Below are 19916 nucleotides of genomic sequence, written 5' to 3' on the forward strand. Positions count from 1 at the left end.
AGGAGAAGCTACTGTAATTTTAAATAAAACATTTTTTGTATTGTAAATTTTTGGGGCTGCCATTTTGTTTACTTCATCATTTTAGGAAGAGGTACAGTGACCGTAGAATGCCCTGTACCTCTAGATAGGCCAGGCAATTTTTTCCATTCACTTCCCACTGGCTGATAGAAGCAGAGACCTTGTTTTCCATACAGCAAGTACACTTATCACTTCCAGTGATGGAAATAAGGAAAAGTCTACTTGCAACAGAAGTGGGATTTAAGGTCAGCAAAATCCTCAAGTGGAAGTTGCTGAGTAACTGCATGATGGTTCTTAATCATCAAGGCTGACAACTAAATATTTAGGAACTATCACATTAGGAAACTTGGCCGGGACAGACAGTTGTTCAGCTCCATAGTGTGTACAGCTAGGAATGTTTATAGGGTGATGTTTATAGTATGCATCAGAAATCCTAAACAGTGTCATCCCCATGCTCACTACATTTTCTTGTTTTAAGTGCTTGTCTACAAATGCAAACCACATTTCTATTCCACTCAAGTTCTTACACCATGCTCATCACTGCAGTAAGCAAGCATCTTCCAGCACCACGGTAATCAGTCATGTCGTTTGTTCTCTCAGCCAGAGACACACGAATGCATCAATTCATTGTTTTAATGCTAATTTTCTGCTCTTACAAATCTCAGTTCTAATATTACGGAACTTTTCATTGACACTTCCAGCACCACGTATACCCACTAGAAATTTATTATGTTTCTGGCCAGAAAGCCCAATGCAAATTCTAAAGGCTTATAAGTATATTTGGTTGTAGCTATATGAAATTATTGCAGATGAACTACGCTGCAGCTCACCCCTCCCCTCCAGAATTGCAATCGCTGCAAATGAAGTTCACAATGCTGCATGACAACATGTTCCAGAAAAAGATCCTTTCATGTGAATGTGACATACAAATATTAAGACAGGACAGCAGACTCTTTTTTTCCCCTTCCCACTGGGTGTTTTATTTTATAGCATTTGCATTAGGTAATCAACTGAAACACTTCAACAACAGAAAGCTGGCAGCATAATAAGGAAAAATGGAGATTATTTCTCAAACAGCTGTGACAAAATGGTTTCAAGTCGGAATAGTATTGCACAAACGAATCAATTTACGGAGGGTGAGAGGGAGCAAACATCTTCAACATGGATTGTGAGGAAAAAAGGCACTAGTTAGCTGTGTGTATTTAAAAAGAAAAAAGTCATGAAGCACAATCCATGTTTTTCAAAATTACATTCAGTACTACTTTAGATATGCTCACAAACCTGTCTTTTTTACAGAAGCTACAGAAACCTGCTGATGTAAATATAAGACAGTACAAGTGTATAAACATTTATAATTATGCTCCAGAAAAGTCTTCTTGAAAAGGGCTCTTTCTATAAATACTGCTGTAAAGGTTACATAGTTGCATAGGCTTACAGTAAAGGGTGCTTCCATGCAACTCCGTAGCCCTACAGTTTCCTTAAATTTAATCTCTAGTAGTCATAAAATATGCTCTAATTTTGAAGAGCTTCATTGGCAGTGCACTCGAATCAGCTTTTTCCACTGACTGCTTAAGCAGCACAGTTCAGACAGCATCATCACATAGCTTTCGTCACAGACACAGTTAGCAACACCAGGTAAGCCTAAGGAAAATGTTAACAGAATTATAACAGAAAATAACCGAATTCTCCCTGATATTAAAATAGGACTGCTCTGAGATCATAAACAAGGAAATGTGTATTTCTGGAAAGTAAAAACAGCTAAGTATCTCCAGAAAAGCTAAGTACCCACAAAAAGGCATTTCAAACGACCAGGATGGACTGCTGCTTCCTTCGCCATATTGTAGAGCTACCAATTTTCATGCCTGTTTGAAAATAATGCCATGATCAGCATACCATTAAGAGAGACCGTATGAAAACAAACCCAGAGCAAACAGAAATGTACACGTAGGACACTCCACACCCTAGCATTTTATCTGCCCACAGATGCACTAAGAAAATAGGAGTGAAATTCTTGTTGCACGGATGCAGGATTATTACGGGAAGGAGCCCAAAACACTGTTGCTCTCCCATCAACACTGCCCAGGAGATCCCAAGTGCTCCCGGCATGCTGGGGTTATGGCTATGTAGCTGCCAGCACAGCTGGTCCTAGTGCCATTACACTGACAGTCAGGAGTTTCAACAGGGCTAGAATTTTGCACAAAATCTGAGCTTTAGTTTTGTACAAAAAGTACAGAACCATGTAACAAAACCTACTCTCAACTACATATATGAGCATTTCAGCACCTTTCAAATGGACTCAGCCCAGCAAAAAGCAAGTCTCACTCCTGTGCAGAGACTACAGTGACTTCAGTTCAGAGACCTGTGTTCAGGAGGCTGCATAGTAAGTTTACTGATCATACAGCCTGCAACAACAACAGTCCATGTATTGTTGCTTTTCACTCAAACTCATTAAGGGAAAATGCACAAGATAAATTCTGTTTATATACTGTAAAATGTTTTTAATATCAGATTGGATTGATTCCTTTTCTGAATAGAAGATGAGCACAGCAGGTTTTTGAAAAATTTGTAAGTTTCCTCTTCCTAAACTCTCTGCTTTTAGGAAATCAAAGATCAATAGTTCTTAATTCAAGGGATTCTAAAAAGTTCACAGTTGGCCAGATGGTAGCACTACATACAAAAGTACAGTCTCAATTCCTTTCATGTTCCACAGTCAGTAACGTTTTCAGAGTACATCTAGAATGAATTCACCTCTCCAACTGTAGCTAACATTAAAAAAAAGTCTTAAACTTTTGTCTCAACGTGGTCAGTTCACAGCAAAGAACAAGAAGTAAATAATGTGTGTTTACTTATATGCGCTATGAAAAAATATATTGCTCTTAAAAGTAAACAAAAATACAAGTTTTTCTACCATTCCTGAAGCCTTATATTTCAGAAATCCTTAATCTGGGGGAGGGGGGGGGCGGGAATACAACTTTAAGAATTGCTTATGAAATAGAATAGGTTTCTGTAGGCTGTACTGAAATCAGTAGCAGTTTTGCTTATTTTTTTTTTCTTGTGAATACAGAAGTATTTGCGTACATAACTTTTTTCATTACTTAGATGAATGTTGTATGTTTTTACTTAGTAAATGCTTCCTTTCTCCCAGAGGTGCTCTTCTGAAAATTTTGAAGAAGACTCAAGAAGGTAACTTACCAAATCATACTGAAGGAAAACAACATAGACAAAACCACCTAAAATAAAACTATCACCTAGTAGATAATCTTTACTGGGTTTATAAATATTCCTCTTATTTCAAAAAGGCTACTGCTTTGTTTTAGAAGTTTTTATATCTCCATTAGCTACTTCTTGTGTACAACTCCTCAGCTCCTTCCTTTAGCTAGAAACTGTCTTCACGTGTGAACACATCTCATTCCCAGGCATGTTGGCATTATTAATGACGTCAATAGACAAGAACTAGCACAGGAAATCTTATGCATGGTTCACACTATATAAATGGTAAGCTACCAGAAGGAACTTCCCTGATTATTTGGGAAGAACAATGAGGTCTATTTTTAAAATTCAAAGAGAAAATTCAAGAAAACAAAGAAAAGGCAAGATGTACTTGATAGTCTGTCATTATCCTGTCTGTAACTGGACTGTTGCTTTTGGCTGCAGACACCCAGTTCACAGACCATTTTCCATTTCCTTTGTTTTCATTACAAGAACAAGCTGGTTAAAGAAACTCCAGTTGGTAATTTTAAACTAAGCCTTCAGCATCATCCCTTAGGAATTAAAACCTTTACAACCATTTTTTACTTTGTCTCCTCAGTGCCTTCCCCCATCAGACCCTGTGCAAAGCACTTTAAGAAAAGGCAGGTGTAAGATGTGTAAATACTCAGATCTTTACGAAAATTCAATAGGAAACAAATTCTTGTAGTTCTCCACTGCCATTTGCTATAATGCAGTGGCCCCAAACATCTGTTCTCAAGTTTCAATTTACTTGATTTACCAGGTGTTTCACATTGTTAATAATGGCAACTCACAAATTTACAATAGTCACATAAGGCAGTTACATAAATACAATTATGTCAAGCTCACTGCATCTTTCTCAACCAGACTACACATCATATTTTTCTTCTTTTCCTCTTAACATAACAAAGGATGACGACAACATTTCTGTAAAGAGAATCCCTGGACAACATTCTAGTATTAAAGTCATAGAGGTCACTGAAGTGCATTTCTGCAATGTCCAACAGTTAATTCAACCAGGAAGTATATGTGATGTTTTTTTTTACTTCACACAACCAAATGGGTGCAAAAAAAAAAAAACAAACCCAAAAACCAAAAACCCACTTTGAACGAGTTACTTTAAACCTTTTGGTCCAAATACATAAAATAAGCAGTATTTACAGCATTTTACTCCTTTTGTAAATGCAATGCTTTAAAACACATTATAAAGCACCTTAGTAAAAATATTCTACAGGTAAAAGTCTTGAAGTAGTAGGAAAACCCTAACCATACCACAGCTCACTAATGGAGTCATAATATGGATTCACCAATACCTCAGCTTACAATTACTACAAAGAATCCATGGAGAAACTTTATATTGAATTTACTATTTTTATACCACTGTAAGCATCAACTAGAACTGCAGACAATACCAACTTTCTTTGCAGTTTTCCCAACCTCAGTCAGGGGTGGTGTGAATAAAAAAACAAAAGAACTCGCCCCTCCCCCCCACTGCTCTGATTCTTTAACTTTTTACAATATTAATTTGAAAATGATGTTGTTTTAACACTAATGCTTAGTTGTAATTTTTTAATAAAACCACATATATAAATATGGGCAATTCCAGCAGCAGCATTTCTCAGCAGAACATGATTAACCATCCCAAATAATATCATGTGACATGATTCACAAAAACAAAGCACAGATGTCAACCAGTTATTAACACTACTCATATAGTATACAACCAAAATTTCCATGTTGAAAGCTGGGAAAAATGACTTCCTCTTCACAGAAGTATAAACAAAAATAAATTGCTCTGAAAATTAAAGAGAGCATTAACAGAAGCATTTTTTGTTTATATTTTCAACTAGAACTGCTGTGTGTTAATTGCTCCAAATTAAAGTGTAGATTTCTTCAGGTAAAGGGTATTAACTCCCACTGAAAGTATTAGTTAGATAAAAGAAATGAAACTTTTGCTTCTGGATTACCAACATGATTAGTTGGTATCCAACGCCCCGGAGGTGATCCACAGCCCACTTTTCTCAGATCTAGAGAGAAATGTCTTGGAGGTCTACAAGCAATCTAATTTCCATGGCTGAGGACTGTGATGATGATGTGACCAAAGATTTAGGTCCATAAATCTACCAGTACTGTGTTCTTAGTTTGATTTAGGGTAAATCTTTTCATAGAAAAAGTTTTGAGCCAGAATATACAATTCTCCATCTTTTTCCCGAACTGCATGTGCTCTGACGAATTGAAATTGCTCCAGTGCAAATTCATAGAACTCATTTTCCATTTTCCAGATTTCAGACTGTTGTAGCTTGGCAATAGTTTCTTTTGTGGGAAGTTTTTTCTCAGTTGTTTTCCTAAGATGAGACTTCTTTCCTAAATGCAAAATGAAAGCAATAGCTTCACTTTAACGTTCACGTGATGAAAAAATGTATACAGTCCTTTTATTTACAGAGTTTTCACACTCTCAGCACGCTGATAAACTGCATTCGAAGTGACACAACTTAATCCAGAATTTATTAACGCAACATGTTGGGCTGGAAAATTGCAGTCTCTCACTAAATGTTAATGAATTTTGCAACAGTTCTTTCAAGTCTTTCTTCTTACTCTAATAAAACCAGGGAATGAACATTTCATTTAAGGAACAAGATTACTCCACGTAATGTACTCCAAGCACAATTAGTCTTTCAGAATTTATTATTTAGATGTTAATATGGTATCTAATGTTAAGAGTTTTATAAACTGCAGAGCCAGAGACTTAGGTAATGAGACAAAGATGACCAAAATGATGAAAATATTTTCCTTAAGAAGTGCTATCTGCTGTTTTATATTAAATTTGTCAATAGTACTTATCTAGGGCTTGATGCATCAGTTCCATTTCTACCATTTGCAGAAAGAAGCCCTACTAATAAGGATCTTTTCCTCATCATAAGTTGCATGGCCAGCTCACAAAAAGGGATCTACCTGTATAGCAAAAATCTTACTACGACCCCAGAAGTACTTGGACCTTTGTATCCCAAGTAAACCAATGGTTTGGGGAAACAAGATAATCTTGGAGAGAAAACACTTCCATATAGGCAGGAAGAAATAAATTCACAGTGAACCTAAATCTCAAATATTGTGTGAAGGACAGTGGTCTGTGAGCTGGAAAAGGTACAGAGAAAGGAAACAAAGCCAATAACAGATGTAAAACAGTTTCCACAGAGAAAAGACTCAGGTTAGAATTCTTCAGCCCCACCACCTTAGCAAAAAACAAAACAAAACAAAACAAAACTTGGAAAAGACTGCGTACTACTGTTCTCAGATCCTTCATAAAGGAATGGGGGGCCTCAAATGGAACTACACGGTATGTTCAAAGCACAAGCATGTTTTGTCATACTAAACTGTAGGCTTTTTCAGCTTAACTGTGGAACTTCCTGTCACGGGGTATTGTGGCAAGTTTGAGAATTTTTTAAAAGTCAGTTGATGGCATAAAAACTCTCCAAAGAAATAAAAGTTATCCTTCAAAGTGCATTTTACTCATTCTTCGGAACTGAAGATAACCTATAGTGATGACTATCATGTACTTGTCCTGTTCTTACACACTTTTGCTGACGTTTGCTGGTGACCACTGCCAGATACCACACACTGAGCTTTAAGTATTTAATTAAGTATTCATGAGCCGTATGGATCTTCAGTCTGACCAAGAAATCCTATGATACACAGTGTAACAGGAGTCGGAGTTCTCCAAAAAAAACCTTCATTACACTCACTGTTTCTGAATACCACGTGTAGCATTTTTAAGTTAACTTTCCCAGTTATTGAGATACCATTTTGCTCACTCTGTCCTGACCTTCCTTAATGAATAATTTGCCATACTGGGTCAGAAATCCCAGGTTATCCAGAGGGGTTCTTCAAAACTTCTTCTGCATGATCTGTGACTGAGTTTAAGAATGCCTGAACTAAAGAATAATTATTTCAATTTTTGAAATCACTGTGATAAAAGCAAATTTAAGGAAGCCATCTGAACAAAAAATGTTTCAATTTTCTTGTTTAAAACTCATTTTCTTCCCCTTTGTCATTTGAAGATCTAAATTTTGATCTTGAACACAGGTGCAGACAAGATGAGGTTTTTTTTTCCCTTTTTGTTTTAAAAAGAAAATGCATTCAAATCAAAACTGATTTTATGCAGATAACAAGGTTGCATCGAGAACAGATAATTTCAGCAGGACTTCTGAGGAAATAAAAATCTGCTACTACCAACTTAATGTAACTGAAGTCCCTGCAAGCCTTTTCAAAAATATTCTGACAAACACCTGCTGCAATTTCCTAAATGTATATTTTGAGCTTTCTGTGATTTGCAAGTGTAGCATACCTACAAAACTGCCCTTAGCTCAGTCTTCAACATTTACAGTTTATGTAAGACAGTAAGACACTTGGGTAGCCCTCAAAAATTTGTATGGAGAGTTTTCTTGGAAGAATTTCTCTCTTCTGTAGGGATATCAGTCAACGGAGAGGCAAGCTTGGTAGAGACTCAAAACTATTCATCTAGTTTAAATAATTCACATAAAAAAGAGTGATAAGAGCATGAATGGGATATGGAAATCAACCATTTAAATACCTGTCCGGTACAGTTCTGTGGCACCCCTGAAGAACCGGGGCAAAGCTGCCTCCAATAACATGATGAAGTCTTCAAGCTCTTCAGTAACTCCCACTAGGAAGTATTCATTAATCAGGTTGTACTTGGCTTGTTCCAAAGCCCATCTACTTCCCACATTCCTAAAATGGCAAATAACAATTACGGCAAGCTCTGATGTCAGCCAGCAATCCTTGGTCCCTAGGTGGAGATCACTTCATACATAACAGGACATTTGTACAGGAAAGGCAAGATTCATTTCAAATTTTAACCATTTCTGTCTTCATTTCCCTTTCCAGTTTCTCTTACCTGTGTTCATACCTAAAACATCATATCTATCATATCTAAAATTTCACTTCTCTAGTTATTTTGAATAACAACTTATCCATTTAAAGAGCATATATGTACATGGTTACTGTCTCTATTAAGGCAATTTCTGGAGGATTTTCTCCACTTTCACATTAGACACCAGAAATGGTTCTGGTAAGAACGCACCTTCCTTTTTGCATTGTACAAGCATAATTCCGTACTAGAAAGTCATTGCAGTTAATGGGAGGACTTCCCTATTGAACAACAAAGACAAAAATTAAACTGGCATTTTCCTCCTTTCTATAGCTCTAGACAGGGTGAAAATATAGGCTCAGACATATTTCTTTTTCCCTGCTTGTTCACCTGTATGACCAAGAGGCACTGAAAGTTCCCAAGTGACCATTTGCTTTGCTTATGCTTAAATTAATTCCATTTGGATGAACAGTACCTGTGACAAACTAAAACAATTCCCCTTGATTTCACTCAGAATCCATCATATCATTTGTGTGTTTTTGTTTGTTTTTAATTTATCATCATTTTCTCTTTTACATAGTACTTGCATGTGATTTGTTTTATGTGACTAACCATTTTTCCAAATTAGGGTTTGCTAAACAGTTCTTTAAAGCCTGTGCCATTGTTATAAGACAAGATGCATTGACAGATGGACACTATTTGCTTTTGGTTCAGTTTCTACTATGTATCATTGACTACTGATGTCTGGCAAACGTTTAAGTAGATAAATTTATCCAGATCTCAAATACTTCATTCTCAAAAAAACCACAACCAAACAACAACTCCAGGAGCTTGAACAAAATATCTCCACTCAGAAAAACAGATATTGTAACCTGACATAAATGAAAAATGTAAAGATCCCAAATCTACAAATAATAATTTTTAAAACAAAATTAAGTTTTTCCTCAGAACACTGCTGATGCTGAATCCTAACATATTGCTTGTTTAAAGGACTTCAGTACTGCTTCAGTAAAAAGCATTTTGAGGCGCCTTCAAAGAAAATACATAATAAGAAGAATTAGTAAAGTACCTTCTGCTACACTTCATCCAGTCCCCCAACTGCACTACATATTCAAATTCGTTACACTTATATTTCAGCGATGATATACTTGACTAAGAACTTAAGCCACGTTTATCTCCCTACCAGCACTCGGAGCTGTGGCCACAGAAGAATGGAATTTGAAGCCAAAGTTTCTCCGGAGCACAGTCTGAACCTCCAGCTGCCACACATTCATCGAAGGTCTGGAACAAAGACAGACGGAGCTGAGCTTTACAGTTGGGTATGTGTATCACACATACCAACCTGCTTAGTTGCTAAATGTAGTGGGGACACAAAAACACAAGATATGACGTGAAAGAATGAAAATAATGTTTTCAAGTCTTGCTATTACAATATTTTATTGGGAGGACCTACTTGTCTAAATCAAACTAGTATTCAGAAAACCTTTTATAAATAGAGGTAATCAACAACTGGATCCTACTTGTGTCCCCTGACAAAGGTGCTACATCAAAACTAGCAAAACCAGTCAATAAGTGTTGGTATTGTCATTTTTCCCCTCCCATGAGAAGTTACTAAAGATATGTCAAATATCATCGGACTTGCATAATACTGGAACAGCTGGATCTTTAGAGCACAGAACACTGTGCCTTTTGTGTTTTAGATTGAAGTCTGTTCTATTACATTTTAAATATTATGACAAAGAACTGATGTTTCAGAGGCAATCAGAAGTGAAAGCAAGTTGTTCACTGGGTAACAGAACATTCCAAACAACATGGACAGACAGCTGTAGCCACACAGAGTTTCAATTACAGCAACAGTTACAATAAAAACTTCATTAGCATTGTAAAGAGTGTGCAAGTATTTTACCCAGCCACCATAAAATGAGTAATTATGATATTTTTAGTCATCATATGAGCTACTTACCTAGACTTATTTTGAGGTAAAGATCCTGAGATAACTTGAAAAACTTAATGGTGTGAGGCCAAAGCAGGAATTAACCAGTAGTCTTGTTCTGCATTGCACTTTGAGTTTCAAATAGCTGATACATGTTACACATCACACATGAAGCACAGCTTAACAAGGTAAACAGGACATTGCTTTCCTAGGTATGCTTTCTCTAGAATAGCCCTCCAGAGAAATTCTAGTCTGATCTACCACGATTATTTTATAGCATCAACATCACCTAGAAATTAAATCGTTTAAATGCACCTCCTAACTTATGAATGTACATACTAAATATGAACTGGCACCTGTCAAAAGAAAGACTTCTTTGCTTATGCCTGGAGGTTATTTTATAGTTAAAGTGTGTAAGAAAGGAAATAATTTTTAAATTAAGATGAAATAGGAGAAGTCCCCTTCCCCACTTCCTCTTCCGTACATACCTTGACTGCTCCATCCAGAAACTTTACCTTAAGAAACATTTTACAGACTCTGTTCTTAGAGCTGAACTATAACTTTTGAAGTACAGGGGTATAGAAAGAAAATTAACTCTCCCATGTACATTGTGATCATAACATCATAAACAGAAAATTATTAATGCAATGCATTAATGCATTACATAAATAGGAATGAATTTCAACTTCTTCCAGTAAGTTAGAACTTAAAGCACAGTCTAACCAAGCAGTAGTACTGTGGATTTTGGTTTAATGTTTCCCAGTGACTATTTACCAAGTCTGTCCAAAATATAATTAAAAACTAAAACAACACTTTTAGATTTCATTATTTTTTGTAAGTATTAAATTCTATAAATGGCTTGGACTCAGCAGCATGCTGAGCTTTCCACCCCACTCATCTCTATCAGAAAGAAGTTCCACTGGCCAAATTATGCTCTTCATGAAAAGGAACAGAGTAGGTTACGGTAGACTGGATCCTAGGTCTCTTTTTAAAAATGCTTTAACAATACCATAACATCAAATCATCTCTCTATGTATTTTAAAACATAATTTAATTTACTGTTCTGCTTGAAGCATTCCGCCGTCTGTGCTGTAGGATGCTAGGACAAACTGAAATGCAGTAGCAGAAGATGGCGCCAAAACCTCAGTAACAGAGGAAGATAAGTGATGTGTAACAAGATCAGTGTAACAAGAGTAATCAGCAGCAGAAAAAAAAATAAAAAAAGAGGAATGGTCCCTACCCAGGATTTAAAAAAAACACCATTAACAAGGGGTAGTGTGGGAAGCATGCAAAATGATTAGTTACATTTTCTGGTAGTTATGGTTTTATAGACATATGCACTAAGATGTAATCAATATGATTTTCCTTAGTTCATTACAAAAACAAACAAACAAAAAACATCCTTTAAAAACTATTGCCATTGAAAGCTTAAAAATGGTTTGGCTCTGTAAAGTATAATCCATGTCCACCCCACCAGCTTCCACACTGCTCTACCTGTAGTCTCATAAACTATATTAATCTATTTAATACCTTATTTTCCTTCCTGATTTGAAGAAAGTCCAAAACAACATGATAAACGTCTTACTGTAAACCATTATAGTGGATGTGCAGATTTTTTTCTGGAATAATCTTATGAGCCCTAAATGAGGTTACAGTTCTGAGGTTGTAATGGCAATCAAGACTTGAATGTGCTAACCTGAACTACTCTTATAGCCTTCTAATACAGATGGAAGAAGTATAGAAATATGATTCATACTCCACAGCTTTCAAGAAGACTCTATATATTTTCATTGTAATATTTACATTAAAATAATAAATTAATTGGGTTTCTAGTGATAAATAAGATAAATGTCAAGGCCAAATCGTCAGCAGTTCCACAGCTTTTGGTGGAAAATCTATCTAGCTTAATTTTCAACAAGAAGAGTATACTTAGTGTGATACTTGCATCTCTGGACTGAAAACAGTAATTTAATTTTAAACAAATTGCAACATAAAGCTAATTTATAGGGTTACAAAGAACATAGTCAAAGCTACGTTCTGGTCCAGTACTTACACCAAGGGGAGATTATAACTTACAAAGCCACCACCATCACTAATGCCAATACAAGAACTTGTATTCAGCTTTTATCAGTACATATTTCTTAAAATGTTTTCACATTAACTTTGGTAAGAACAACACACAGAGCAAAGTGTACTTTACCTTCTTATCTCCCTGTTTTCGCCTGCGTAGCCCTGGTCTGTAATCATCTCCAAAGCGCAGAAAGTAATAATAAGAAACTAGTCGTTCTATAGGGTCTCTTATGACATTTATGTAAATTGGTTTCTTTTTAACACCAAACCTAAAGTGAAAGAGGAAAAAAATGTCTTTTAAAGGTGAATCAAAGTTTCTCATCTAATACCTAAAAGCCTGTCTCTATAGGTACCTGTCTCTAGATGCCTGAGTCTTCTACTGAAGAGACATACAACTGAAATCTATATATAGTGCAGATGCTGGTGAGAGGAAGTTTAATGATTCATCTCACCTCTATATCTAGTGCATGACATGGATGTGAAAGCCAGTTCAATTTCAGTTTTCTTAGTACAGTGGTTGATTATTTATTTAACAAAACAAACAAAACTGAAATATTCTCACACAACAGATTCTACGAGTGTTTATACAACTACCCTGACTCTAGAAATGTCTCAATCTAGCGGCTGCATGTATGTTAATAATAAGCAGACAGGGCATTCAATACTGAATTCCTGTCTCCTACTACCACCTCCTAACCCATCCTGTGCAATGAGCACGGAGTTTTCCTGGCAGGGCTCAACTTATCAGCGACAAACTCTGACAGAAGGAAGACAGAACTCTGAGCCCATCCATTACCTGGGCTGATTACTTGGACGTATGGCTATGCTTATTAAATAGGAGCCTAAGATAGTATCTGTAACCATACTGATTTCTCTATCACAGACAGAAAAATGTTTCCTCACACATCTACCTAAGCTAATTTTTACTTACTGTGGTACAAGCTGGAAGCTTGATGAAATGAGTTCATAAGCTCATGGGACACACGAAGAAGATTTAAACCACCAAACCTGTTTTGTACACATGCCATCTTTCAATAAAAACCACAAATATGAAACAATAAGCTGTTGTGGAAAAAAATAAATTGTTTGGATGAAAGGATAGCAATGTACACAAGGATAATGCAGTCCTAGAGGGAAGATGCAGATGAAGGAAATCTGTGAAATTGCTTAGATGCTTTCTAGATATAAAATAATTATTTTAGTTTAAAGACTTCCGGTATCTGAAAATGTTTTCAGCTTCATGAAGTGAACAGGGTATAAAATAACATTCATTTTTGATTCATCTTTGCTGTTCCAGAAAGCTGTTATTCCAATAGGAGTTCAGTTCAACGGTTTATTCACGTTTAACTTTTAAAGGCAGAAGGGAAGCTAATGAAATTTGATGCATTTCATTTTATTGGTAGATTTGCCATTAAGACTTCTTGCCTGGTACTTTTTGTAAACTTCAAGCTTTTACTTGGTGCCATTGGTAATTTTCAGTCACTACTGTAGCTTTTAGCATTTTCTATTATCTAACCTACTGTACTGGGAAACCATGAAACTCTCACTTCCCCTTTTCATTCTCTATAATAAAAAGCTAGAATTAAAAGTTAGTGTACATGACAGAATGAAACGTTGAAAGCAATGACTAAAAATTAATTTTCTACATGAAAAAAAAAAAGTCTTTTAATTAAATTAAATGTTCTAGCACACACAAACATATCATTACTCAGGACTGACCAGCAACAAGAGGTAAAGGTGGTGGTTGCTATTGTTTGTGCAGCAGCAGAATACACTCAGATCTAAAAAATCCATTTTCAATTTTAAGCCTTTTTCCTCATACTACAAGTCTGGGATGAAGCACTGCTAAGCAAAATTGAATTGCCAGTTGAAGGGGAGGTTTCACAAGACAAAGTTACTCAGGATCACAGCTTTAGATCCAGAAGCAAAAATAAGACAAGAATAGAAACACATGTGAGCAAGAATATAGATATGATCCTTCAACCTTTGAAGTCACCAGGAGGTGATTTCTTTTAATTTTAGAAGTAGTAGGATTAAACTCCACAAGAATTATTTCTATGCTTTTTACAGCAAGTCGGATTACTATAGGCCAGAAAAAAAATGCTTAAAATATAACTTAATATCTTGATAAAGTGTAAAGGGATACTCTGAAACAGAATAACTACGTAACTTAAGAAGGTGGTGTCATTACTTGATAGAAACATATTTTAGAACAGGTATCTAAAACTTCTTGGAATGGGAAGCCAATCACTTAGGTAGAACTGCCAGTGTCCCAGAGAAAAGTGAGAATTTTCAGCAAAACAAACTGACATTCAGCCACAGAATACTAAACCTAGTATACAGATAGTTTTGAAATATGATTCGGCTACGTGTTATCATGCAAAAAGACATGAGAAAACTGTGAAAATCAAACCAAATACTGCTCCTCCTAGGAATTTCAGCATTTGAATTTAAAAAACAGCAGTTTTTCATCACTAGAGGGCAGTAATATCCCAGATGGAGCCAAGCAACTTATTTAAACTACTATGCCACTCAACGGATAAATCCATGGGTAACATACTTTGCAAAGTCCAAATAAGATACGTGTCCATGGTAAAATCCTGGTTTCATTTCCTTCCAGGAAGTCACGTTCTTCACAAATCGAACCTGTAAAAGTAGACAGAAGTGTTTCAGTACACCTGGAACACATTAAGCTTTGTCTAACATGGTGGATTTTTTATTTTTATTTTTTATTTTTATTTTATTTTATTTTATTTTTGTTCAAGTAAAATCTTACAATGCATTTGAAGAGAAGGGTTTTTTTGAATATTACCAAACAATTTGTGCAAACTAAAAGTTAGACTTTTTGCAAGCATATAGATGACTAATTTTAGATCATCACAGTTTAATGATCTGAAGCTAACCAAAAGCAGAATACAGCAAGCAGAAGATAAATTCAACAAAAGCTACCACAACAATATTAACAATGCAAACATGTAATTTTTTGTTGGTGAATCTTATCTGTAACTTGAAAGGAATCCAGACTTTTCTTGACTATAAGTAGAAATGCAAGTATACCTTTGATGGAATTGTTTGGCTTGTATTCCGTTCTTCAAATAAAAGCATACCAGACTTACAAGCATATTCTTAGACCTATTTTACTGGGATATAAAAAACAAATCCGATGGTTCATTTGGCCCCCCCTCCCAAAATGCAATGCATGAGTAATCCAGAAATTTTGTAAATGTATAAAGTGTAAATTAGATCTACAGTTTATGACCTTGAACAGTTCTCATAAATCTAGCGAAACTTCCATGTTAAAGCATGAATTAGGCCTTAAACAAAGGCTGAGAAAAGAGCTACCAGCAAACTTCATAACTAGGAACAGCTTTGCATTTCAAAGATAAAAACAAAATAAGATACGTGCCCCAAAACAGAAAGTATGATTAAATTAAGTGGGGCATAGAAATCCTGATGTAGCTTGCCTTTATTAGGTAAGAAGAATATTTTAACATCAAAGAATTTAGCTCTGAAAATTATTTCAAAACTAGTGAATTGGATAATGAAGAAAAGATGATAAATTTGTACTGCCTGAGTTGTAGTACAATGCTACACCATTTCTGACACTAAGAATTAGAAGACAGATGTGTATTACCTGTACATCTACACTATCTTTTTTGTTATACAGTGACATAGATAAGCACAAAGATACTGAGACAAAAGAGTCATGAAACAAAAGTTGGACAGCTCACAACAACATGCTAACATTCTCTGTGAAGTGTAATAGTGCCTTGAGACATCTAATAAAACACTGACCAATGAAGATTTTAAGAGGCAAGACTGGCCTGGTACTGCTTCCTCACACGTGCAACCTTGCCGTCTAGGACTTAGCATGGCACTTGGTAATTTACCTTTTTTCCCCTCAAACACTGGCTCTTGGACTCAGGTGAAATAAACGGATACCACTTTTTCCTAACAGGCAGTGCTCATTTTTTTCAGTGCACAGATTTCACAGTCTGAGGCATTTTGCAATTTAAACCATATATTGCATAGGAAAATGGTGGCAAGTTTACCTGAAAAGCTCCGCATAATGTTATGTAATGGCATTTCATAAATTGCACTGGTTTTCTGCCTCGTTTTGTCTACAGCACGAAGTATAATATATCTATATGACTTTGAATCCAGTCAGACTACCTATGCTACTACTGAAACAAACCCAACTTTCATTGACTATACCTTTCTTAGGATAAATGACAAGATATTTTCAGTAGAGAGCCTCAGCTATGAGTATTTCTATACCTAGGAAAGAAGTTTCTTAAATGCAGAGTACACGTTATCCTCCCTCCTTTCATCCCCAAGCCCCCAAATGCTACAGCTGGTTGATACAACTCTACAAGATAACCAGTAATGCTACCTATTTTGTATAATCCAGCATGCAAACAAAGCTTACATTTCAATTACACTTCCATTGGCAAGTTTTCTGATGCACCAGCTAGATTTCAGTTTGTACTAGACTAGGCCTAGACACAGGAAAATGTTAACTGCAAATTCCCAAGGGTCAGTTCTGTCAGTCTCTGTCAGACCTCCATACCACCATCTGCCTTCTCACCTGAGATGTGCCAGTAACAGTTTTTTCAGAAAAAAAACACAACAAAGTTTAAAAAAAAAAAAAGCTTTGTCTTATGATTGCTTTGCTAATAATTTTTTATGAACACAGGGTTATTATAGAAGAAACTGCATTTTATGCTGTATATCAGGCACCTGACTGGATGTTCTAACCTTTTATTAGCTTTAACACTAACACCAGGGAAGCTACGAGAAGACTAAGAAGGTTTTATATGACATTTACATCTGCCTTAAGATATTGTCCAGCTACACACTGTGCCCCTGAGAATGCAAGTTTTTAACATCTCTACCTAGCTTGCAGGCAAGAGATTTTTTCCCCCTTTCCCAATACTTGCACCATTCCAAAAATTAGAAGCATTCCAGGTCCCAGATAGCCTAACGAGTCTGGATTCACACATTTTTAGGGCAGAGAAGTATACTGTTTGCTGATTCTTACTGTCAGACACGATCAATTTTATTTTTCTTTTCAGGGCTTAGCAGATACTGGAGCTTTCAAGAGACCAGGCAAGCTTCTCAACCTGCATCCAACTGAATAAAATTTGAGGTTACTTTGAAAGTTCAGATAGAAGCGAATGGAATTCCTGTGAAGTTGTTTCATGGTGCTTTTATATAATCAGCTACAAAGTTGCTCCACAGCCTTTAGTAAGTGAGAAATCAGCTGAGTTTCACTGAATTAAAAAGTCAGATCAAACGTACTCTGGGGGCGTAAGATGTCCTGAAAGGTAAGTTAAATGCATTCAGTTTCTAGGACGATAAGAATTTAAAGCAAGTGTCAGTGAGCTGAAAGAAAAAAAGGAAAAAAAAAAAGAAAAAAACTCAGCATACTTGGTCTGGGCAACACGTCCAGGGGACTCTATGCATGCAAACCGGTGTTCTGGTCATTACCCCGTGGCCTGGTATCACGTGGATGTTTGCACACTGAAAATTCCCCAGCTTTTCCCTCCATTATATTATAGAGCTGTCAATTGCTAAATAACTGATTGGATATTACAAATAGATGGGGTACGGCTACCAGAAGCCTGGTAAGGACACATGAGAATTTTCCATTTGACCTGGGAAAAAGAAAGCTCTCAGGAAAGACTGCATACCAACATGGCGTCACCATTACAAGAAACACCAGATTCAGATTTCAAGACCAAACACGATGGGATTACTAAATCAGAATCCTTCCGTAGGCAGGCACTGGTAGCTTAGCTATCCAAGTTGTCATACAGGCTGATAACTTGCAGCTACCTCCAAATTAGAGGGCCAGGACCACTGGAAACCAGCGAGCAGCACAGGTTGGCTGAATGCCATGAGAAACCGCAAGCAAGCTCAAGGCAAGGGCAGCTGAGAAGCAAGTTTATGAGATGAAGAGATGGGAGTTCACCAGTCCTGCCATGGTAAAGCCACAATACCTGACCGGCATGAACAGCTCTTCCTCAGAAGAAAAAAAAATAGAAGGAAATACAAAGAAAATAGAAGGAAATGGCCAATGTGCTGTAGTGGACACTAGTATGCACTCGACCATCTAACTCGGAGAGAAAAGTTCCTAAATGTTCAGCACCAGATGACGGCACTGCCCCTGCTATCTGACCCACTGCAACCTTTCTGTTGTTTCACTTTGATGGTCATTGAAACCATCACCAGTAGAGGAAATACATATTACTAAAGTCAGTATGAGTCTGGTATCCTCTGAGAGGTCACTGTTTTAGAATACATTAGGAAGAAAGACTATATGCTTTCAGCTGTCTTTTTTGAGGAAAATGGGGAGAGAAACTGCAGGAGATATAACAACAAACTACAAACAGCAAGTTGAGGTAGTGAAATGTGGGATAATCATACCACGTTTTCTGTATGTTCACAACAAAAGTACACAATATGTACTCATACCCTCTTTTTTCTAATAATATATCAAGAATACATGCTGAAAGATAGAATAACAATTTAGTTTTAGATATGTTAGATGACACTTCCTCCATGTAACAAAAAAAGCTAAAGTCTGTGTGGCTGGTATGCCATCCAGTTAGCCATAACAAAGGCATACTTGTATGGACAAAACACATCAGTACTGAAACATGCAAGCAACAAATAAATTCCAATCAAATGTTTTCTCCATTTTAATGAAGGCAATAGTTTTTGTTACAGACCACGGAGGTCTGAAACGCAACATGGTAACATGGCACTGAGCTCGCTGCAAAGAAAAGGCCCAACCTGTAGAAAGAGGGGCAGTTCACAGGATCCTGCTTTCAGGCAAGCTGCAAAAGAGAGAAGGGCAGCTGGGAAAAATTCCATCTGAAACTAAAATGGATGTGTTAGGGACTCTTATGGGACTATCTCAAAGCAGCTACAGTTTATATTTGGAGTGGATTTTAAGTAGCTTTTTTTCCCAGATTGCGTTCAAGAAGTAAAGGTTTCACAGATGGGCAGAGAACGTAAAATCTGTAACAGAATTAGAATAGCTTGGAAAAAGTACAGCAGAAATAGTATATACCAGAGAGCTTACTATTTTACCGATTTATTTATGTCAGCCTAAGACAACCTTCACCTTGCTCAGGGAGGTTTTTGGTTTTTTTTTAAACAGAAAGTATCACTGATAAAAACAAATTTGCCTTTGTGATGTGTTCATGTATTTTACTAGTGGTATATATACACCTAATGCACTCAACTCAGTGGGACTGGTGAAGGCGGCATGTGAATATGTCATGCATATCCAAGCCCACAAGGAGCAAGCACACATCAGCTACTACTCAGCACCCTTAACATCTCCAGAATTGTGTGTTATGACTTGCAATGGGAAGTTGCTAATCATATACACAACCTACCTCAATATGCTAAAGAAATGTTTTTTCTTTCTTTGAAGAACTATGTAATATATAAAGCTTTTCATTGTTAGCATCTCCCAGTTAATGACCACTGAAGAAGAGGAGTATCAACTGTCTAATTAACAATATGAATCACCACTTTGGACAATAGCACAATATTCAAATTAATTTAGAACTGCCAGTATTGTATACATGCCCAGCATTGAATTGATTTGATTATTCACAGAAACAGAAACTGCAGTTGGAAGTGCAGTGCTAAGTGTGATTGACTTGAGCAGGATTTTTCGATTAAAAGATACAGGCTTGTTAAATCTTTTGGAATTCTCTCTGCTCTTGGTGCACAGAACTTCAGTACTTGTTCTATGCAGTGGAC

General features: G+C 36.4%; 1 protein-coding gene across 1 annotated transcript in view; it reads right to left on the reverse strand.

Moving 5' to 3' along the window:
* Window positions 1–971: 971 nt before the first annotated feature.
* The window catches only part of HS2ST1 (heparan sulfate 2-O-sulfotransferase 1), a 78886-nt gene continuing 59941 nt past the window's right edge, over window positions 972–19916 (reverse strand). The window contains exons 3-7 of the mRNA XM_040565205.1: window positions 14695–14780; window positions 12265–12403; window positions 9315–9412; window positions 7835–7992; window positions 972–5610 (exon numbers count right to left, since the gene is read on the reverse strand). Of these exons, the coding sequence (XP_040421139.1) occupies window positions 5384–5610; window positions 7835–7992; window positions 9315–9412; window positions 12265–12403; window positions 14695–14780 (708 nt within the window). The 3' untranslated portion in view covers window positions 972–5383. The remainder of the gene's footprint in view (window positions 5611–7834; window positions 7993–9314; window positions 9413–12264; window positions 12404–14694; window positions 14781–19916) is intronic.

Source organism: Cygnus olor, chromosome 8 (genome assembly GCF_009769625.2).
Source record: "Cygnus olor isolate bCygOlo1 chromosome 8, bCygOlo1.pri.v2, whole genome shotgun sequence".
NCBI lineage: Eukaryota > Metazoa > Chordata > Aves > Anseriformes > Anatidae > Cygnus > Cygnus olor.